The sequence below is a fragment of the Calidris pugnax genome, unplaced genomic scaffold (genome assembly GCF_001431845.1).
Source record: "Calidris pugnax isolate Ruff unplaced genomic scaffold, ASM143184v1 scaffold60, whole genome shotgun sequence".
NCBI classification, from domain to species: domain Eukaryota; kingdom Metazoa; phylum Chordata; class Aves; order Charadriiformes; family Scolopacidae; genus Calidris; species Calidris pugnax.
This window is the reverse complement of record NW_015090831.1, coordinates 6,262,752-6,286,926: the sequence shown is the minus strand read 5'-3', so window position 1 is coordinate 6,286,926 and position 24,175 is coordinate 6,262,752. Positions and strand designations below refer to the sequence as shown.

General features: G+C 41.0%; 1 protein-coding gene across 1 annotated transcript in view; it reads right to left on the bottom strand.

Moving 5' to 3' along the window:
• The window catches only part of NCKAP5 (NCK-associated protein 5), a 406,029-nt gene extending 383,605 nt beyond the window's left edge, over window positions 1-22,424 (bottom strand). The window contains exons 1-2 of the mRNA XM_014941123.1: window positions 22,229-22,424; window positions 2,360-2,488 (exon numbers count right to left, since the gene is read on the bottom strand). Coding sequence (XP_014796609.1) covers window positions 2,360-2,428 — 69 coding nt within the window. The 5' untranslated portion in view covers window positions 2,429-2,488; window positions 22,229-22,424. The remainder of the gene's footprint in view (window positions 1-2,359; window positions 2,489-22,228) is intronic.
• Window positions 22,425-24,175: the final 1,751 nt, after the last annotated feature.

Genomic DNA, 24,175 nt, shown 5'->3' with positions numbered 1-24,175 from the left:
TGGCAGCAAACAATGAACAGTGCTCATATGTTTCTAATTAAATGTATGCATGGCACCCTTCAGTTATACACATGCCACTCAATGTAAAGATTTGATAGGCACTGATAGGTAATATACAAGTACTGAAAACAGATGTATGGACTGAGAAACTCTATGGGCAAGCAGAACCTGTAAACACCACGTGTAGCAGAAGACACTGTTTTAAAACTGTGTGTGTCAGCCTGATGATATGATGAGTTTATATGTTCAAAATATTGAAATATTGCAATAGTACGTTTTTCCCTCATGTTTTCTTCAACACCTTTGTGGCAACACGGGCTAATCAGACACAGATCTTCAGCTGGCACATACTGGCATAAATTATTGACCTCAAGCCAGGTCCTGAAGATGTTTCCATGTGTACAGCCTCCCACCCTCCTTACCACTTGCTGAAGAGCAGCGAGAAAGCACTGATTATTACACAAAGTACTTTTGACGGTGTTACACACACAGTATTCCCTATGACATTGGCAAATGTCTCTCTCTACTCCCCCTTCCTGATGGAAAATGGTAAGAATTAAGCATCGTGCACTATCTTGGCTAGAAATTAAGGCGAAACTAGCAGTAGGTGGGACTGGAAGCCAGAAATACCTAATTCCTTGTTCCCACCCACACAGCAGACCACGTTGTCACCTCCACCTCAGGGGAAAGAAAATTTCTATCTTAATGCATTAAGTAAAGGCTGAATCTAGTCCATCGCAGCAGTGAAAACATGTAGGGAAAAACCGCACTGATTCACCATACTAAGCAACATCTTTGTGCAAAATTCACAACTGTCAGCATCTCCCTTAGCTTTCAGTACCCGGTTTCTGTAAGTGGTGTTCTTTTCTCCAGGTAAATATTAACAGTTCCTGGCCTATTGTTTCGAGGGCAATAGTACATTTCAGCCCCAGGATTTAGGCTAGAGACTGAAAACAGAAAATACCAGTATAGCATTAAAAAAAAAAAAAAACCATAGTTGTAATGATGTGTAAAATTCAAGGTAGGCTAATCATCTTAAACTTGCTTGAGGCAAATGGTCACCACAAACTCGGGCAACACGTTACAGCATAGGAGTACATAAGTTGGACCAAAGAGATGGTACAGGAGATTTTTTAGGAGGTCTTTGCAGCTTTTTCGTGCAGAAAATCTCAACAGCAAGCCCCAGTGCAGGTGAGGCAGGAGTGGTTGGCCGCAGTGGGCTGTGGGCAGCTCCCACAATGGGTTTAGCACGTGTGTGGATGAGGCTTTGCTACCCAGGCTGATGGGCAACAGGGCTCTGGGGTCCCACAGTCACTACCTGTGTGTAAGGAGATGTTACAGGCAATGACAAATGTCTGCTCAAGAAGTCATCAGAGATGAGAACTTCAAATGACTATTGATACGTTCTGGGCAGTGCTTAGTTATTTTCTAATGTTCTGCTGCCATTAGTGACCCCTAGAACCTGAACCCAGCCCTAGCAGCTACCAATGACAAATCCACCTGCTCCCAGCACTTCCCAGCATCAGTCCCAGCAATACGAGTACTCAAAACAGGAGGCAGCTCTATTATCAACACCCAGGAACAAACCTCTGCCTTGGAAGACAACCTCTGTGATTGTCAAAGGGACGGCACAGGTTTCCTTGGCTCTCTCAGCTTTGCTTGTTTTGGTATTTGTTACACTAGCATGCTGAGTACTTGACATTGGTGTGTTAATCCTCTTACACAACTGTTCAGCATCCATGAGCATTTTCTGGTCATGTATCCATAGTACAGCCATAAAAATTCCTTGTTAATCTCAGTCACCATTTGAAAACATTAACTAAGAATAAATCTAGAACACAAGCTCAGTGAATTCAAATCCTATGTATAGCAAACCCAATGATTTTACAGCACCTGGCATTCACATTTCTCTTTCAGGCAATACTACAGTAGTTAATGCATTAACTATGGTGAACAAATTTTTCCTAGCATCCTCAGTAGTAAAGCAAGAATTTCTGATTAGATGACCCCAGCTACCTACAGCTCTCACACACTAAGTATAAAGCAATACAGAACAATCCCACAGAGACTGAGTAGGACTTTAATTGCAAGTTTGGTATATTTGTCTGGATTCCTTTCTTGTGTAAAGCCAATGAATTCAGGGACATGCTTCTACATGATGACATGTTTCTATTTAGGATGCTGTAACATTCCTCCAGTACTTTTGCTCTGGAGAATCTTAAAAATCATGAAAGGCTGTGGTATTGTGATGAATAGATAAACACCTTTAAAACGTACATCATTATGAGTATTGCCTCTAATGACTATATTTTTATGACAGAAAATCTATTCAGTAAATTCAGTAAATATTCATTCTTACCACAAGACTGCTGTCCAGAGAAAGTCTTTTCCCAAATTCCCTTTTCTGTAGCTGTCTCTTTCTCTCCATAGCTGAGGTTACTTGTTTTCTTTTTGATCAACTAGAGATGTCAGATTGTTTCCATCATCACTGCAAAAAAAAAAAAAAAAAGCACATTTCAATATCCTACTTAACAGTTTCTGTCTTTCATCATTAACTTTGTAATAACCCAGCAGCTAATGACTTTGTGTCTATAGTAGGCTGTGTTCCAGGAACAAATTTTCTGTGCCAAAAAAGCTAAACTCTCCAGACAGAAATACTACCAATATGTTTGGGTCACTTCTCAAAGAAAAAAAAAAAAAAATCTGCTACTACTGTCTTTATCAATACACCCCATGTTTTCAGTCTCTTCTGAGCTGGGCTGGGAGCTGGGTTTGCAGAGCCAATGAACTACCTGGGGCCGGGGCTGAGGAGGGGGGGGGCGGGGAGGGAAACAGTTCGTTTCACATTAATTGCACTCCTCAGTAAGCCCTGCTTGTTGGCACATCTGTGCTGCTACTATGATGTACAAATTTTGGACTTAATCCTGAAGAGTTCTAAAAGCTTTCAACTCCCATTATCCTTAATGAGAGACGAATGCCCTCAGCACTTTCCTTACATTTTTAAGGTCAAAGCTTCTGCTGTGATAATCAGACATTCCCACTGCCTGTACAGAACGGCCAGGGAACTTCACCCCGTACAGATATCACAGAGGGAATCAGTCTTTCCAGTTTTGTAGGGTTTGGTTATTCCTGGCTGGTGGTTTCTCCTAAAACCAAGCCACAGCTTACAGGTAACAACTATCAGCTCTCTCTTTTCCTGAGCGTTCCTGATGACGCGTGCATTTGAAAGTTTTAGCTTGGATTTGAAGGTATTACTTATTATGCATACTACAGGAACACAGGCAAAGCTAATACATTCATTCAGGATTTATAGAAAGTAGTAGAATAATAACAGAAATCAGAATCTAGCCTAAATTAAGGCAGGCAGATACGCTCATAATTACAGAACCAAATACAGGAATTTTCCCCTGCATCTCATAGTGACTGCATTTACTGTATCAGAGGGCAACGTGCTATGTCTCTTAAGAGACTCCTATTTAGGACAAAAAGCTTTCACTAGAAGTATTTGTCCACGTTTTTACATCAAGATTTTATGTGAAAGCCTATTTAAAAACATCATTCTAGTAAGGCTGAGATACTCATACAGTGCTACTTAATGCTAAACCTAGAGAAATTAATTGCACTTGCTCGAAAAAAAAAAGACTAAGGATAAGACAAATCTGTTTGTTTCTGCTCTTTTTTTATTTATTGCAAATAGCACCTTCATCCACAAAGAGCCAGGTGATGCATGAACAGCGCTGGGCTTGGCTGTAGGGTAACACAGCTGGCATTCCCAAAAGAAGCCCTGCCTGTGCCCTCCGGATGGACTTACATGCCTGGAGACAGACTGGATTTCTCATGCACCTGTGAACGATCCCATCTGTCACGGCGGTGATATCAAGCAGATAAAACCACTGCAACTCCTTCCCCAAGTTGCCCCCGAATGCTGTGCCACGAGGGCACAGGGGAGTCTGAGCATGGGGCAAGCACAGGCCGCCTGCAGGCAGAGCAGGATGCCCCAGATGGCATCCAGAGGGCTCCCAGAGGCATGCAAACTGGGATCGTGAGGAACAATGTGGACATCACCACTGGGACTGCCCTTGTAAAACACTTCCCCCAGGGAAATCATCATTTGTCCAGCTACTAAGCCATCCAGGGTCCTACTAAACAGCACATCCTTCTATTAAACAGCACCTGCCATCTCCTACACTTGTTCTGTACTTCTGGTTTACACTTATACAAGACCAGAATTCAGGCTATTTTCTCCAAAATGGGTAAAAATTAGCCTCTATACACAGTCACCCAAAGAACACAGGCAATGAGAACATGTAGACATAATGGCAGAAAAATCTCAGTTATTGGATTGCGATCATTCCTTCCAGATTTACCTGGAAGCCCTTGCCTCCTTTCTGTAGTACCAATCCTAAAGCTACACACGGGTTTCAATTCAGCTAATAAGGAATCTCAGTGGTGTACTATCGCATAATTACCATTGTTTCCTGATTAACTATCATGTCTCAAAAGAAATACCACAATAGAATTGAACAAACACAGAGGCAATGTATTATACTGTTCTTGTGATTATGCCAGAAATTAGCAAAAGAAAGACCTTATGTAATCTTTGTATCATCCTTCTGTGCATTCGTCATGCCTGGAGAGCACGACTTCCACCAAGGGACTCTTTGTTGATCCATGAGCACAGAACCACTTAGGAGTGAGCTAGTGAGAGCTATAGTTGGAGCCAATTATCCCAGTAGAAGGTCAAGTATTTAATATGAGTAAGTGCCTGAAGTTTCTGTCTGCAGGTATTTGGTGGAACCACCCCAAATCCTAGTTTAGAAATAAAAGCAGAAAGGATTATTATTAATTATTCCTATACGTTCTGCCGCCTTGGGCACTTCAAGGAGTGGATTTACTGTAGCTGTACCTAGCACACACAGCACGTGGACCTACTCATGTAATGGTGAAACAGCCTCAGACCTGCAGACTCCACGCCTTCCCCCATACGCACCATGGAAGCTGAAGTCTCTGGGCATGTAACCATTAGCAGGTTGTCATTAATCTCTCCTGAAGAGTTAACAACCTAAGGCTAAACCCATTTAAAGTTTTGAATCAAAGGCAATTATCAGACAAGATAATAGAACACATCTCCTGTACCAACATATGCTGGTGCCGCAAAGCACCCAACTCAGGAGGCCTTTAAAGAAAACTGATCATCAGAGAGAAGTATTTAACAAAACCAGAACAATTTTCCATCTTGGAATGGTCATTTTTGTACATCATACTGCTTGTCACAGACAAAAAATGAGCCTTCCAGGTAAATCTCTCTTCCTCTGAGACCAACCAAAAGACTAACAATTCCAAATGGAGATAACACATCCCCTGGGAAGCTCAGCAGAGGAGAATGGTTGTCCAGATGGTACGGTCTTGAAATGTAAAAGCACTGAGAATCAGTTTGCTCAGTCATGAGAAATACTATTTTTGTGTTACCAAAAGAACAGACTGTAAAAATTTATCCGCCTTCCCTGCCCGATTTGCTTGTCTCTATCTTCACAGCAGAGACCCCAGTGATCAGCATTCAGACCTTGCCCGTCCCATTTAGCTCAGATGCACTGGGAACTATTGCAAAGTCACTTCTGATTTATGGTGTCTTGGCTGATACTGCACTCACACATGTTCGTTGCCGAGTCTTTGGGGGCACATCTTACAGTTCTTTGTACTACAGGAAAATTTCCCACTGTAGGACTCTTCTCCAAGAAGAGTCTCCATAGATTTCATCTGCGTGGAGCATTTTGGGGAAGGCACTGAAGTTAGAGGCGGTTGGTGATAAAGCCTGTATCCTCAAGAAGTGTGTGGGGATCAGTCGAAGAGAATGCAGGTCCCAGATGTTTGCCTACTGCCTTCTCAGTTTTCCATTGAGCTGAGGGAAGGTGGTTTTGGTATGGACACAGAAAAAGCTCTCGGGGGAAGACCTAAGTGGGAACACGCTTCCGTACGGTATCCCCCCGCCGTTCATCAAGCCAGCCAGCCAGAGGCAGCAGCTTGATTATATATCCTAAAGTGCAGTATTTTTAGTACTCAATACAAAAATGTTCATTACTTCAGGAGATGGCTCTAAAACTATGCCCTGGAGAAACGGTGTGATTAACATAGAAAAGCACTCTCTAAAATCTATGCAAGAAATTTCTTGGATTATAATACCTTCTTCATTTCTAGTAGTAACAAAGGATGATTGATGTATATTGCTTTAGCTGATGAAAACGTATAACATTATATTCCTCAGATAAGCATCCAAGATATTTTGAGACAGTTTGAAACTGCAGTTACATTTCAACAGAGCTACGCCAGCATATGCCAACTGGGAGCTAGCACACAGTATATCTCTTTGGTAACTGGAAAGGGGCTGTATTTATTTTTCTGTCTCTTACAAATTAGTATAAATCTAACAGCTATGACACATGACAGAAATGACAGCTCTGCAAACTAGCATCTTTTGCTTAAATCAGAACAGATAGAATGCAGCCAGCCTACCCTCTGCTTCGCACCCCGTAACCTGCCAGAAGGTGAAACCCCCATAAGGCAGCAAGGTATTCTCTCTTAGCAGCCTGCTTCTCTTTCTGAGCTGTTAACAAGGGGACAGGGTTTGTGATGTGGACATACAACTTTTGGGTAACGGAATGAGTCCAAAGTGATCATCTTTAAGCACTTTTTTTTTCTACTCTGATAGTCCTGCTTGTTCAACAGCCATACTGGAAGGTTGAAAGGGAATAACCAGAATCAGAACCTCAGCAATGAACAGAGAAGGAAAATAATATCACTAGCACAGGTCAGGAAGCAGCTATGAGAAAGTCAAAATTGTCATCAATGCAAATGTTACTTAGAACGAACAGGTGACCTAAAGGTGAAAGATTTTATATCTCATTACCAATCTCTGGAGTGATTCAGTTTCCTGAGCACCTAATTGAATTGAATTGAATCTGTCATTGTCCGACCATGTTCCTTTTGCTGCCTCTGGTGCTAACACCAATGTGCAGAAGCTTGCTTTTCTCATGGTGTTTGTAGGAAACAGAGTAGAAAAAAGTACAGTACACTTTGTCTGGGCCTTCTCACAACTGGAAGAAAAAAAAAAGACTCCAGAATTATGGATTTGATCTGTATTTAACAGATCAAAGATTGTTCAGTGCTATAAAACCACTACATTTACCTTCCCAGGCATAGGCCAGTCAAAAATGCTAGGTTTGTACTAAGCTTTCTGACTGTTTCCCTCGTTTCTTTAGAATGGTAGAGTGATCAAACCATCAGAGCAGTAACAGCAGAAAACCCCACCTTCGCGAAAGATGGGAAAATTCTGCACAGTGATTAAAAGTGAGGCATGAAAATGGTTTCCCTACCACACCCCTAGCTCTCCCTCTCACGGTATTTAGCCTGGTCATGACTTTAAGTGACGAAGTGGAAAAATAATTCCAAAATTCTCTTTGGAGCTGATGTTTCAAACGTCAACACTTGGCAAAGGGAAAACTACAGCGACATCTGCATTTCTGCAACCTGAAACTCCACTAAATGGTTTTTGCTTCTCCCCCCCCCCAGTGTATTTCCTAGCGATGCCGTATGCAGGGTCTGCCTGCCTGGTGCCCAATCCTCCCAGGTATTTGCTTAGACTGGTCAGCAGTTTGTTAGTGCTAATGTATGCATCGTACATTCACACCCACTGGATTAGGTTGCTATTTAGATAAGCAAGCCGCATTTTTGCAGAGAGGGAAGGAGAATGTGCCATGTGCCAGCATTAATGAGTTAATTAAATTAGAAAAATTCCAATGCAGGAACCTAAAATGCTTAGATAAGTAGAATACTATGGGAATTACAAGGCAGCAAACACAGCACTGCTGCACCATTCTGCCTACATATCTCGATAGTCTGACTGGCTTTGGAAAATTATATTAAAATAAAATATGTCTAGTCAATCAGAAAATATCTAGCTATAGAAAGCTATTTGTTTTGTTGTGGGATAATTAATTTTGATACATCTCAAATGTCTTACAACCTCTAAAACCGTTCCAAAGGATATTGGAACTGTTCCGTGCCGAAAACCGTTCCAAAGGATATTGGAACTGTTCAGACAGCCATGCCCTGCAAGTTATTTTGTGATCCAAACCGCTCCCTAATCCAGCAGTTCTCTAATTCTGGTTGAAAACTGCCCAGTGATCATCCACAAGGCCATGATAAAGTAACCCCAAGGAAGCGTGGGAAGGACCGGAGCTAGACAAGGAACCTTCTCATCTTTGTTGTGATTTTAATTAAGTATGATGACACTGACACATGGCAGTCTACAAAGAAACTGAAGGTTGACAAATTTGAGAGCCAAATGCTGCAGATCTCTCCTACCCTTACCTCATCCCTTGAAAAGGAATCAGTAGAACACATAGGATGGTCTCAGGCAATTTTTGACTGGTGATCACTTGCCACCAACGAAGAGGCTCTTATTACAATGTTCTAGAAACACAGCATTTTAAATAAAGTGTCTGTCTCAGCTATTCAATTCCACCCTGTTTCAACCTCAGTTCTCAATATACATTTATGCTTCCTTCATGCAAGATAATCTTCCATTTATTCAGCAAACTAAACACCCAGTAAAGCTTTCTATAGCATTGCTTCTAGGATTTAAACAAGTTAAGACTAAGGGCTTAAATCTAGCAAACCTATCAGTGTGCTCACAATAATACCAGGAATTTCAATAAATCAGAAAATAAAGAATATGGCATTAAAGATGTTATTACTACGACAGCTGTCAAGATGAATTGCATGAGAAGCATTTAAAAGATTTATATCTCAGTATCTCACCAGGTTAATTAAATGGATGCATGCATTCATTTAAGAGGATAAGGTGGGTTGCAGTGACATAAAATGAGAGGGCACAAGATTATGTTCTTTCAGCATTAACAAGAATGGGTTGAACCGATATCATTTCCGTATTCTTTAATAAGTATGATTCATCCATTGCCATTTTCAGCTCTCATTTTCTTTCTGGCAAAAAGAAAAAAAAAAAAAGACTATGAACATTTATAGACTAACATAATCAAAGCTTTAACCTTTTCAGCGTTTTCTGTTTGGATTGGCTGTCCATTTTTATCACGGGGTTCCAGGGCCGTGCCGCAGGGAGGAGAAGAATCACCAGTAAATTACACCAAAGAATGCTGGAAAGGTCAAAGGATTGCCCTCCCCTGTTTGCTTTTATGGGACATATGAAGCATTCATATCATGCAATAAAATTATTGAGACAAAAATGATGAAAGATAAGCAGAGAGAAAGCATGATTCCGTTGTCAGGACAGCGACTGATCAGCATGGAAGAGAAGGATATATTACAGTGTTAGCATCAATAAAAAATAGATTATGGCAACAGTGTTTGCGTATCCTTAGGTTCTGCACTGAAATCAAATCCTTCTGAACATTCTAAGACCTGCAGCCAAGAAAAGGATATCCAAGCAAAGCTGAGGCTATTCAGGCTCAAGAAAATGTTAGACGCAAAGCTCCCATTTCTTGGGGGAGTTTCTAACCACTCATTATGATACATTGTTTATTACTATATACTATTATAAATTATATGATACAGATTATTATGTGGTAAGGATTGATTCCCTTAACAATTGAGCCTCCTCCGGCAGAGTTTTGCAATCTAGGCTGTTAATCTGCAAAAGGCATGGTCTGAGCACAGCTACAGCATCAGCTGCCTCTGGGGGCTTCAGCACACGTTGGTCTGCCTCGAGGACCTGCTGAGCTCAGGTCAGGAACAGGCAGCTCCAGGCCCCTGGAGAAGCTGAATTCCAGGACCTGAGGAAATTTCACTCGAGGAACTGCCGCTATTCACACACCTAAAGGGTTATGTGGAGATGTTGAGGTTCAAAATCAAATGTCCCATTTCTAAAGATGCCTCTGGCGTTTTCTGGCTACAGGCTGCTAAATATGAAGCGCTAGATGCAATTTCTGTAATCTAGTACATCGTTATTAGAACTAGCTGTTTCTCATGGTAAAAATGACAGGCTGGCAGCAGAGAGCCAAACGGGAATCTCGTTAGGTTTCAAACACTGAATTACAAATCTTCATCAGAGGAAGTGGCACACCGTTTAGGAGGCCAATAAATAAAATTCATACGTATTCATCTAGTATGTTGCAATGTTCAGAAAAATGCATGCAATTAAATTCAACACCTGCATGGGTCTGACAGACCGGTTAAAATATGCAGTCAAGTTTCCTACATTTTTCTCATTTTTATTTGTGTTTTCTTCTCATTTTTCTTTCACTGGTGTAAATGAAGGCCCTACTCAAGGAAGTCCAAGAACTTCAAACCTACATGTAAGACCGATATGGGCGTGTCTGCTGGAAGCGATGGTAGATTACCATTCAATTTGTGAAACTAGAACTAGGAGCTTGTGAAATGTGCCTAAAGATCCCTTCTTTGAGACAGATGCATTTCAGTCAGCACCTCTTCTGCCTGCCCATCTGTTCTACTCATAGTCCAGAGGGACCACTAAAAATTACCAGCTCTTTGTGCACCCTCCTCCCCTTCCACCTGCACCGCTGAAGGGGATGGTGGCAGCAATGGTCACGGGATGGCTCTGTGATCTGAACACAATCCCAATAGACACCAGGAACTGAACATACTTAAGAGATTTTTGCCACTATCGCCTCTCTTGTGTCTTATTCACTCATTCTGCAGTCAGCTCACAGTAAAGTACTTTGCTAGAAACATTTTCTAGCAGTACATTTTGGTGAATGAAAGCAGGTTTGTGAGATGAAGTGTCCCAAATGAATGCTACTTGGTTTGGTCCTCCCTAGCAGCAGGGATGAAAGGAATGAAAGATCATTTATTTACTGATGTATTCCAGCTCATGGATATGAGGAATTATTAGAATCATCTTAACTTAGTGATAGTGTTCAGACATCTGGGTTTATTCCACGGAGCACTGGGTAATACTTTAAAATGTTCACGTGGTTCAAAGGAAAACTGCCAATATAAAATAAGTATTGTAAAAATATTTCCTCAGCTACTAGCAACATCTTCAGCACCCAGCTCTGCACATCCTCCTCAGATAACCAAAGTCATTTGCATCAGAAGGAATATTTCAATGACTAGACCGCAGAATTTGTTTCTAATGAATCTGGGGCTTTGTGGGTTGTAACATGGTGTCTCACATTTCACCTTGCTGTACAGCACTCCCAGTGGACCAGGGCCTATCCTTACATTACAGGCAATAACTTTATAATGAAGGTATTAGTACAATAGCAGCCCAGAAAAGAAGCTGAATCAAGCTTATAATCCCTTTTTGTCATACGAAAAATAAGGGAGGATGAGGTACAGTGAAATGTATGTCATCCCTCCATGATCCAGGAAGAAGGTAACTGAGAAAGGGCTCAACTCATCTATCTGCATAACCTGAAGATAGCCCCTTGCACCCCACCAGGACTGAAGTCCACCCTGGGGAAGAACAGGAGGGGAAAGACAGCGCTGATCTTTTCCAGTGTCAGCCAAACCAGAACTGAGCCCCTGGTCTGAAAGAACGGCCTGTAGCAGGGGAATGAAGCAAGAACATGCAGCTGCATTAGGCTGAGCAGCTCCAGGTGCTTCCTGCACAGGACACTCTGCATATTTTTATCAAAAATGTTTTTCATATATTACTGTGCAAATACCTTCACTGAGTCCTGTAAATCTGTTAGGCCAGCTATAACTACAGCTGCAGCTCCTTGGACTCTGCAGTCACCTCTGTTCCTACAGAGAAGACACATAAAAGAGCTGTGGTACTGGAGCTGGGTTTGGAGGTGTCAGAGCTAACTTAGCTCCTCTAAGGGTGGGCACTAAAATCCTTCAGCTGGCTCCCCAGCTGTTCAGCCTTCGCAGAAGTTAGAAGGGTACTCCAATTTCAGCCGACCTAACAACATCCAAGGATCAGACCCAAAGGAATTCAGCTCCAGCATTCCCAAACACGCTTCAGTGACAGCTCTCCTTCATGCTCATGCTCACAACGGAAAGGCGACAGGGTACAACTCAGCTCTTCCACCTTCAGTTTTGTTGGGGGATGTACCCTCTATACATCAATGAGCATACATAAAGGAAAACTTCAGAGAGATTTCCCCAGTCAATTCAAATTCACTTCATTCTTACACAACGGAGTATGTAGGACTATGGGATATCAAGACTGTAAAATTAGAAGGAAAAGATACACATTGATTAAACTCCATCTTCAGTTTATGGCCAAGAAAACTGTTACAAAAACGTTAAAAATGAAAGGTATTCTGTCCTCATTCATATTTCCTTAGATGGTAACAGCACACCAAACAGCCCCTCACCTTGTTTTTCTCTGCAATTCTATAGCGATCTCATCTCAAACACTGAATTCAGTTCTGGGCCAAAAGGGTATAGACAAACTTGATGGAATTCAGACAATAGCAACAAAGACGATTAAAGTATTGACTTGTTGGGAAACAATTAACAAGTCCCTTCATAGTAGTCTCGAACAATGACAAAGAGAAGACTAAAACGGCAAGGAATGACCATCTATGCAAGTTTGAGGGACATATACTAACACTAGAGATGGTGAGGCATTGATTAGGTTATTGACAATAGGCTGAAAAGAAATAAAGAGGGGGAAATGATGCTGAGTATCTGAAGAAATTACTTAAAGTGAAATCCAATACGGATTGATTCCTAGAGAAACAAAGGAACACTTGTCATATAAAAGAAAAATAGGGCAGGATGAAGTACAATAAAATACACCGAAAGGGAGGATGCTGCCAGAAATGAGTTCTCTGAAGACCCTGATGGGGAAGAAAAGAGCCCCGTCTCCCTTTCTTCTCAGAGCGTCTCTTTATACGTTGCGTGGTTGATCCACATTAGAGACAATTAGAGTGAAAGGCTTTTGCTTTGGCGAAAAGAAGAAAAAGAGCCACTCCATCCTTCCCCCCGTGCAGTTGGCTGCCGGCAGTGCTTACTCCAGTTTCTGTGTGAAGACGGGCTGTCACACACTGATTTCTAATTTTTCCATCTGCCAGAAACTTAATAAAAATGTAAATTAAAAAAACATTCACGAATTTCCTACTTAAAAGGTTCACAACTCTCCTATGTTTTATGTCGTTCTACCATTTTTTAACTCATCTGCACTCAGTTCTATCAAGCGAAATGGGAGAGAACACTTAGTCTGCCATCACAGATAATAATCCAACAAACTGGGATTATGAATACAGTACAATCCAGAAAATACTAGAAAGAGAGGAGGCATACTATTAAAATTCTGTAGCCTCTCTCTCTCCCAAGCATCTGTCTGTTTAGAATGTAAAGTAAAAATCATTAAGCTACCAAAAGCAGCACAAAAGAAAAAAAAAAGAAAAAAGAAAAAACTACTGACTTTTCAGAAGTTCATCATCCACTAAAATCTGAAAGATATTTTTGCTTGCAGTAGCAACAGTTGGGTTGGCAGAGGATTATTCTTTCACTTCTTATAGAATTCATGTTAATGCCTCAAATGGGCTATTTTTCTCCATAGATTATTTCTGGTAAGTAATGTAACCGTGCAGGTTTATATAAAGCTTTTAAGATTATAGCTTATGCACCTCCAGTCTTAGAATAACCAAAGTTATTCAATATTACTGTTTAGCTTGAATTTTGGCTGAAAAAAAAGACATTTTAGTAAAAAAGGGAAAACATTAATACACTTCCACATTCTAAGTGATCCACTTTGAATTTTAAAGTGCATTTTGAGACTAAATATAAGCTTTCAAAGTATTATGTTCTGCATAAGAGTTATTAATTTGAGAGGTGGGGAGAGTAGAAGCAGGTTTGGACATAAGCAAGGCAGAAAGAAAGTATACTTGGTTCATGTCAGGTAAATCCTAAGTGTTTGCCCATATTTTGAATTGGATCGCTGCTCTTGAGTGGGTGGTTTAGGTTGATTCGCTAACTTCTGCTGTCTTGGTTTTTCAGCTATACTGGGGAAGGTAATAATATATAGCATACATAAGTGCCACTTACAGAATAGTTTCTCTTTGTCAAAGACTTTAATAGTGAAACTTTCTGTTAGTGCTGATGCTCTGTCGTTACTTTTCTCCCTCTGCCAGATGCGTCCATCACTACGCACCCAAACAGGGGAATGATTCTTTCTCCAAATTCTGCACAAGGCAGCAGAAGACACTCAGTGCTCATTCACCTCTTGGCTATTCTGTCAAAACAAATCTGACTGTAGAAACACAGATAGGACAGAATTAAACCCAACAAAAAGGCAGCTAAGAGTCTGCCACTGACCAACAGAAAGCAGCTACGCAGGCAACAAGCCAGATATCCTCGACTCCCTCCATAGATTTAAGCCCAGCTCTCCTGCAGGACAAACCAGGAACCACTAAACCAGCATATTTTTTTTTTAAATCTAGAACAGCCCCCTTTCTCTTCTGTAATAGTTGGAGATCTTAAGCAGGATGCTGCAGCACTTATTGCTGTTCACCTTTGGTGTTCCCTGTGGGCCCACAGTGATGTTACCTGAAGCTATGGGACAGAAGAGAACCTCTGAATGGGACTTGAGGAAGGGGAAAAGGAAAGAAAGGAGAATGCCAGGTGGGGTCTTCATGGGACTTCTTGCCCAAGGCTATGTCCAAAACCCACAAGAAGGCGCCATATCCTTCCTGTCTTCTTGGGTGAGGTTCCTTTGAGTTAAATCTTAACCTCTGCTTTGTCACATGCCTTGGTGAGCTGCTCCATCTCAGCTGAGTATGATAGGAGCTAAGGGCATTTAGTCTCCTACTGCAGCTGGTTAAGTTAGATATCTTGTGGGGCATCTGAAATATGCTCCCTGGAGTTGTAAGCTCTTGAACTATGTACACACTCTCAGAATCCCCCTGTGACCTGGAGTTCAGGTAGAGAGGAATAAGTAAACCAGGTAAAGAATAACTTGCCTCAACAACAGACGATAGCCAGCGGGTGGAAGTGAGCCAGGTTTAGGAGGGAGACAGGACCTGTCAGTAAGATGAGCTCCCTGCCAAGAGCAAGGGAAACATCACTCAGGGTTTGTGGCGTATGCCTGCCTCTGTGTTGTCACACTGCCCATGGCTGTGTACCTTATGAACCATTCCTTTCTCACCTAGTCAACAAGTTCTTATCAATGTCTGTTTAAAGCTTTTTTCTTGTGACAGGAGATTTTTGTGGTAATTGAGAAGAAAAGCAATTCACTTGATTAAAGATTGGTATATATAAATGACAGAAATGGTTTCCTATGAACATCGAGATGTATTCCCAATCAATAACGCCATGACAGAATTGCAGCTTAAGGGAAGGAAGTTATTAGTTTTAGGAAAGGCACATAATTAAATACAAGACAAGTCTACAGATTCTTAGAAGAGAGACAAGGAAAATGGCCAGCCCAACACTTTGTAGACTGTGCTACTGTTGTCTCTTCTTTACAGTTCACTTGGTGCTGTCTTTCATTTACTTGTGCAACCTTAAAATAAAGATGAAGATCTTAGTCTTAAATGTTAGGGCTTAGAGTCAGTAACAAAGAACTGTTTATTAAAATGTTAGGCCAGGTTTCACTTTAATACTTTCCTTCAGTAGCAGCTACCAGCAAATGTTAGAAATCCTTAATCATTTAGCTGAACCTTTAGTAATTTAGCTGAACCTTTAGTAATTCCTAAATGTTTTTCACGTGTAACTGCAAAAAGCACCTAGGCCTTTTCCCACCAGCATGATATGGGGATTGGACAGACCTGATAACTGGTAATTGGGACTTTAGCCTTTCACCTCTGGGTTGGTGTTTAAAACCCAGACCAGGTTGGTATGGAAAAAAAGTCATTTCCATCAGCTGGCTGTTCAGTGACCTCTATGAAATATTACAAGTTGGTAGTGGACAGGTGTCTATGTAATTAAAATACACTTCGCAAGCACAGTTGGCACCCTGGAATTTTCTTATTATGAATCTATAATCTGCTCCCCCCAGCTCAAAAATGGAAAGTACTCAGGGGCACTGAGATGTCATTTAAAAACCAGGAGGATACAGTGTTCTTTGTTAATCCCACAAACAAAGTACTTCTGTTTCTAGAGCAGTTTTGAATCCCCAGACAAATGCTTTTGTGCACTGCAAAGATTATTATTCAGGCTAATAAAACTCATTAATTATAAGTAAAAGATCAATTTTAAAAACTGATAAAAATCTAGAGCTCTCTAGGTTATATTGCAAAATCTCACAGCCAGCACTATGCACAATGTTCACTGTAAAAAGACTATATTTTCACACAGTATCAACAAAGCAGAATCACACAGGATGTCCCACAAATCCATGAATCTGCATTAATTGAGCCAATATTCCCAGAGATCCACACAAAATTTGAGTACTTTATAAAAAAAAAAGGTTTTTTTCAGAAGGTATGCCCAGTCTCAACATGAGGTGGTTTCTCTGCCTAGGAATCAAGGCAACAGTTTTATGTGTGAGTAGGATTTGGGGGATGGGCAGGGGGAACAGCACAGTATTTTATGGCTTTTGAATAACCAGGCCCATAATTCAAGCTTCAAGCCTTTAATCTGTTTCTCTTCTTCTTTAACCCCTTCAGAGGTTTTGCCAGAGAAATGAGAAAATGTTGTCCACTGACTTTTCTTCTACCATTTCTGAACTAGGCAAGGCAGTGAGCACTTGAGGCTGAAGACCTGTGACAGACACAGCTCCGTAGAACTGCGGGACGTTCAGAGACAACCCTGGAAATATTTGTGGACTTGCCAATGACTCACATCTGTGTCAATGAAAGAAGGAAGGAAAACGTTATCTGGAATCCAAACAACATTTAAGTACACGTTAACCCCCGGCAGTGAAAATACATGTACAAGATGTTTCACCTCTCTGAAAAGAAATGTGGTTTGGTCTGACCTGGTTCAAGATCTTAAGGATTTATAAGAATATAAACCAACAGTTGCTGAGCTTGGCACTGTTGTGCTGTAGAAGGACTATGGATCCATCCAAGGAAAGAGCCCTCGTCTCAATGTGGGAAGAGATTAGTTAGCTCAAGAACTGAGTAACCTTCAATTTGTGAGAAGGTGAAAAAAGAACCACACAGAAAAATCCAAGAAACCCCAAAGTTTTCTGATGGTCCTACTATGAACCTACTAGGTCCTACTAGGAAAGTCCTACTAGAAATTTTCTCCTATGAGGAATTTTCTCCTTAAACTGGTTTCCTCAGCTGTTAATTTCCTCTGCAAGTAGCAACTGAAATATAGGGACAAAAGTACTGCTAGGTAAATCTCAGCATTTACCTATCCAGTGTCCAATTTATAAGCATTAAAAAATAGACTGCTTTTTACATACATTTCAGATGGAATAGTTAAAAGGAAGCGGAAAACCAGGAATGTGTGGAATCAAAGAAAGCATTCACACACCTACTTTTAACACATTTCTGTCACATTGTCCAGAAGAACATCTATAACCTGCTCAAACTGAACCACAAAACCAAAAAGTTAAATACTGAAGACAGCCACCGTTAACAAATTGCAGATGCGTAAGACTCATCCAGAAAGACCTCACAAATCAGCAATGAGGGGAAGGGAGAGCAAACCATGCAGAAACTATTTAATCAATGAGTAAAGACAATTATAACATCTGTTAATCTTTTGTGTAGGTTATAATTAGATGCTGTGGAGGAGTAGCCTTTAAGGGGGGAGGCAGGGAATCCTTTAACATCTGCTAGAAGGGCAAACATTGTGCAATAAATGACTTTAAATGCAATCAGCAAAATGAGAGCTGTGCAGAGTTCACAAAAGGCCTGTATAAAAGATTGAGGATAACAAAATATTTTGCCAAAGGTCAACTCCTGCAGCACTACAGCCTGAATAATGACTGCTAGTTTAGAGGCCACATCAAAAACAAACGTGATTGTACCTCTGAAAAACAATTCTTTTCTCATTTGTGTCATTATAGCAAAAGCACATGCTGCTGCTGTATATCACGTCAGCTTAATGACTTATTAGGGCTGTATCTATCAACCTTGAGCAGTTTAGAATAAACAGGTAGGTATGATGTGTTTTAAAGACCAGAATTCGGTCTAATTAGAATGACACTGAACTGTGCCATACTGTAAAAGTGATGTGATTCTGATTTTTAATAATTAATCATTTGGTAGCTTCTAAAAAATCCAATCATTTACTCATTTTGCCCTTGAAAACAACCATATGTTTTAAGCTGTTACTCACTGAAAATGTGAGACCAAGAGGGAGTTATTTTATCCAGTTTAACACGGCCCTCTACTGGCAAAATAACCCCCCAAAATCTTATCACTATGAACCATTTTGTCAGATCGTTTCAGAGCAGCTGAAAAGATCCTACATTTTACAGCAAAGTTACACCAAATCTTAGAAGATTGCAGCACAGATTGGAGCTTTAGGAATTTGCATAAATTAAGTCATCGCTTAATCTCTCTAGAGTTCCCTTGCTGGGAGCACTACTTCCTTCTACCCAGCAGATGCAGCCCTGGCCAGCACCAGAGCACTGATGGAAACAGCCAAGTGCTCATACCGAGTGGAGTAAGTCATTTTAAAAGCAAATGCAACCCTTTTACTCATGTCCAGTTGTGCTGTATCCCTCAAGGAGTGCCACTGCTGATCCCACCTGGATCAGGGCTCACACGTGACTTCAGTTTGCACAATTAGGTAAATATTGAGTACAGGCAACACAAGCACAATGTAGTCCAGCTGCAAAAAGAATACTACTCAAAATACAAACACTAACTACCACCAAAAAGCAACTTCACCCTGAAAGAATTTCTGCTTCCTTCTTTTCTCCACCATTACTGAAAATCCACAGTAGTGATTCAACACAGCTTCAATGGAAGTGAAGCAGACAATGAAATTCCCCTCTGTTGTTGCATGCGGTAATTAACTCTTCCTATTTGTATTATGTCTGAGCAACAAAGAAACAAAAGGATCCGGTAAACTGTTGAATTTAGCAATTTAGATAATGATGAATTACAATAATCAATTAGCGCTGTCAAAGAAAATAATTAGTGACATGCATTTGATTCTGCACAGACCTATTGTGTGCACACACACTATCCAAGGCTAGTCTGTCCTAGAAAACAAACAGTGTTGTCCTGTGGAAAGCTTATCAAACGTGCAGTTTAGCAGTAGCATTTGTTCTTCCTGTGTGTCAATACCAATAAACCATTTTTCAGCAACAAAATTTTTATCCACTGCTTTATAATCTGACCTGCTTTTCAGGACGTGCATCCTTCATAGGCCACGGACAATGTTCCTGCCAGCTTCCAGAAGCCCCTGCTGCTGTACAAACCCCGTTCAAGTGATTCACCTGAATGCCACTCAATGGAAACGTAAAGATATCCAAGCATTTTTCACATAATAGCTATCTAACTTTTCATCCCCAAAACATCATGACTAATTTATGCAACCATGAGGGAATACCTGATGTAATTCAGGTTTCTGCACGCTACGTGAGCGATGTCATTAGACAGCACAGAACAGAGCAGTACAAGCGTTAATGGTTCGTGTTCTATTTACACTGTACATTTATCCTGCTTTAGTAATAAAACTGCATTATTACACGCTGTAACTTCCAAAGGTGTTCTGGCAGCTTTGGCATGGATGTTTCTTAAGCAGAACTCCAATCCTGCCAGGAGCTGAACACGTGCAGGAGTGCGGAGGAGCTGGGGAGCATCATTTGGCCCCGGCTGCGCTGCGCTAAGCTCCTTGGCCAACTGCGCTCCCCTTTGGCACCTTTGTTCCATGGCTTTTATCCCAACCTCCGTCCCACTTGTCAGAGGATGACAGGCCGGAGTCTGCACTTATTCTGTTTCTTTTCAGATGGTGAGAAAGCCCCAAGAATTGACATTCTGCTGGCAATTGTCCCCTTTAATGCCATCCCAGAAGGTTATCAGATTATACGCGGTATCCTTGGGCAGATTTCTCAGACCCGAGGAAAATTCAGCCGGGGGATCCCTCTGCTGAAAAGTGAGTTTGCTCTAGATCCTAATTTGCTACATTGGAATATAAGAGAGGAAATGTAAATGTGAGAAGGGAAATGTAAGAGAGGAAAATGAAAATCAAATGCCCCCGGGTTCATCAGGTTTTGAGAGTCTGCTTCTGCTCTTAAGGTAATTAGCTGAAGATTTGCTCTTGTCTGAAGTGGAAATGGAATTATACCCTACCACACTACATTTACTGGGGCAGGATTTCTACCTCCTTAAATCCACGCCTCTAAACACTTACGCACAAAGACAATAGCAGAAAAGCCCACAAAGTTTTCTTTAAAAGCAGTAAAATTCACACTTGTAAGATTAGGACTTGCACTTCACTTTAAGTGAGACCGGAGCATTCTTTTAATCTCGCTTTGTCCTAAATAGCTTGAAGATTTTGTAGGCATTTGCCAACATGATACCTGAGTGCTTTGTGAGTGTAAACACCTTTATCAGTTCACAGCAGTAGATCATCATCATCATTGCCCACAAGGTGACGGAGGAAGGAAAGACTGGCCCACAGGAGCCAGCGTGGGAGGGATCAAACCACTGCATCTTAAACCCCTTCCTTCTCCTCAGGGAAAGGCTCTATCACGATTCTCTGTTCTTCACTCTGGCATTCTGTGGAAGCCTCAGAGTTACAAAACCATCTTTCAAAGAACATATAAACTTTTTTTTTTATATACTATTTCTGAAAAAGGAGGAGAAACACCTAAAGAATAAAGCTCTATGCTCTTATTTAAGTGTGTACTTAAAACCCCCAAAGTCTTTGCCATTCTCAGGACATCAATGCGGAGCTAAATTTAGGGCTTCCCCCCCCACAGGAGAATATGCTTCAATTCCAAAGACAGAACAATGGCTCCTAAATTGCACAATATCTCGACATGCCAAGCCACATTATAACATCAAAAGAAGAGACAGACAGGTTTTGATCTGCTGTAGAAACGGGGTCACTTGAGAGGGGCATCTGCCGTTGTAGCCACCCAAACCTTAATAAGAAGCCCCAAAAATCTGTTGCTGAGAGGCCTTGAAAACAAAGTCAGTAGCAAGAAAAGCAAAACAAAATCAATAGTGCTAATAACTCACAAGGAATCCACCAGTTCCTATTTGATTGATTTGTACCGACTTACCCTCATATATTTGCCAATCATAGTTTTCTGATTATTTTCTTCAGAAAGGCGCCTCGTCTCCACAAAGACAGATTATTAAATGGAGGTAAACAGTAATAAAAGAGCTCCTCATACACAGGACTGTGATCAGGTTACTCCCTGGAAAAGCCACTACAACTGAAATTGCAGTAATTTAGATTGGGCTTCTGGTGAAGGATTGAAATGAGAAGCAGGAGACCTGAGGTTTGTTACCGGCTTTTGAAGTGGGTAAACTAAGTTTTAATAAATCACATCTATGGGCCAGTTTCCCCCTCTGTAAAATGGGAATAATGCCATGCCAATCACAGCTATTTGTCTTGAAAATGAGTTAATCGATGGTCAGAAACATAGTTCTGTCCCACAAACAGCATAGAATCAGAAACATAGTTCTGTCCCACAAACAGCAGGCAGTATAGAAACAGGTTTTTTCACAGCAGTCACCAGTGTACTAGTGTTTATGCTCTGATGTTTCAGGATTTGTTGGATTTCTAACATAAACACACAAAACAAAGCAAAAATAACTGTTTCCCACATAATTGACAACTCATTTTACCCAAATGGCTTCAGATTTCAAAGCACTGTATGATTATTTCTTTTAAACTTATACACCTCCAGAACTTGAACAGGGGTTAAAAGTAAAAACAGACAAGTTTTGCTTTAAATGAATGCCTGCAGAAGGAGCAAAACATTTTTTGAAAGAAAACTCTACTGAAAACTGTAAGTATCATTTTAAAACTATAATTACAAATTCAAATTAATTTGGAATATTCAAATAAATACCATGAAATTATAAAAGAACACTGTTAAAACAGACTAGGTTTTATTCAGTTAATGACAGTACTCATGAGAGTTTAAGAATCTTAGAGCTTCATCACTTAAATTAAGAGAGAGCCACTTCAGTGTAATCTCATGCAAACAAAAGCCAGAATCAAGTTTTCATTTGTCCTTTAATCTGTTGCTGAACCACACTCAGATGTATGGCTGTAATTACTCCTAACAACTACATACTTGCTGCTCTTTTAATTAAAGCAAAACTACAAATAGCAATGCTGACACACTTCTAGAGAAACTAAGCTTTTACAGAGATGATAAAAACACCAAAAACAGCAAAAGTCTTACTTGCAGCAGCTCAGTCAAAACATGCCAGCCCTGGAGAACTCAGAACCGTAAGAAGTCTTTGCAGTCCAGAAATTCTCTTGAGTTTATCCAGTGTTTATTTACCAAGCTTTAAAAGTCTGTGGTTAGAAGAACAGAGTTAGCTTTCTACACCATCCACAGCACTCCTGAAGTCCTCCAGTGAGAGCAGACATGAAGTTTGCTGATAGTTGGGTTTGCTGCTGCTATGTAGTTGCTCAGTACTTGTAAATACAAGCTCTGTGGACAAAGTCCCAAATGACATCACAGGCAGCTGCTTATTGTTGAGTCTTTATTAACCGACTGTCAAAAAAGAAAAGCGAAGAGGAAAGAAAAGCACAAACTATCTTCCCTGCAGCACAATTTGCATCTTAGTAGGAGTTGCAGTGCTACACACATAAATACTTCTGTTTACCCAACTGATGTTTTCTTAGAATGAATAAACAGCGTTTGCAAGGAAAGCAGAAAAATAAGAACAACTTAAACAGCTTCAATATGGAAAAGCTCAGGGAGAAAAAGAAAAAATTTAAATGCCAGTGGTGCCTTTTCAGAATTTACCCCTGCATTCTCCTAATTCTTTTTAATTGAAAATATATAACTAGGAGTGCAAATCTGCCTGGATTTTAAAGCGCAGAGCAGAGGACTCAAGTTAAAATGAAAGTTTCAACTCATTCCTAATTTTAAAAGTTACAGAATTACAAACTATAATCTTTGCAAGATTTAAGCCAGTTCAGCTACAGTGAAGAAAACCCTCTCATTTTTCCAGAGATGAAAATAAAAGAAAGCAAGAAATAGGTGGGTGCTAAGGGCATAAATACTGACCTTTCCTTCTCAGAGGCGGAGGTCCAAGACTAAGTAGCACTTTGGAGCTGAAAACACACTCAGTTCCCAGCGAGGCACGGGGTACTCACTGGAGAACTAGTTCAGCTACTAATCTGAATCTACCCTCTGTCATTGAGAGCTCCTGCTGAAAGAGAGGGGCTGGGACTCTGCCTTGATTTCTCTGAAGTCAGTCCTTTCAAGTCAGAACTTCAAATGCTGGAAGGGCACCACCAAGGGTTGTGACAGACCGAGCTCTGTTACCTGTGCGCTCTTCCACACCAAGAGCTTCAGTACTGGGAAAGCCCTGGCCACTCACATCCCAACACCCCAGACTGCACCTTCCACAAACAACAAAACAAGCGAAACTTGAGCTCAGTGAGGAGCTGAAGCCAAGTTTTTACTGTGTGACTGCTTAATTGTTACATGTAAGAGCATCAACCCAAACTCTGACTTCATTTACAGAGAGCAAATCAATCTTGGGTCAGATCCTCAGCTGATGTAAATCAAGCTGGATGCAATGAGACAACTGCACAACAGTGGTCAGCGCCAGCTGAAAATACTGCTTTTTGCCCGCAAGAGTGACATTAAAAAAACTTGTGTGACCTTAATGACAGAGTGTCTGATTTTCTTGGCGCTTGCCCCGGGTGGCAGCACTACCCTGCTGACACAGTGCCCCTGGGCTCACTGGAGCCACTCACACGGGCAGTCCCCACCTCTGCCACTTGCTGCCTCCAAACCATACCTCTGTGCTTTGGAAGGAGATCTGTTATACATCCCTCCGCATCTATTCCTGGGGCTAATCAGCCCGTAGCACACAAGAAACACCACACTGTGTAACTACGAGGTATATTTACCACCCTGACTCAAACCTGCAGGCTTGCCTTCCTATTCCATTGCAGTCAGCAAGGTTTGATATCTCGCTCATTAAAAGTTTACTAGTTTGATCCAGGAAGTCTTCAAAATACTTTGAAGATGAAGTGGGCTATGGGAGCAATAAGTACTAACATGTAATATTCAGTAACATGAATTTCAAACCGTACAGCTTTAGTCCCAGCTTCTCAAGGGCCATAGTGCAGCTCCTCTATTCAAGCAAACATGAAGAAGACCATG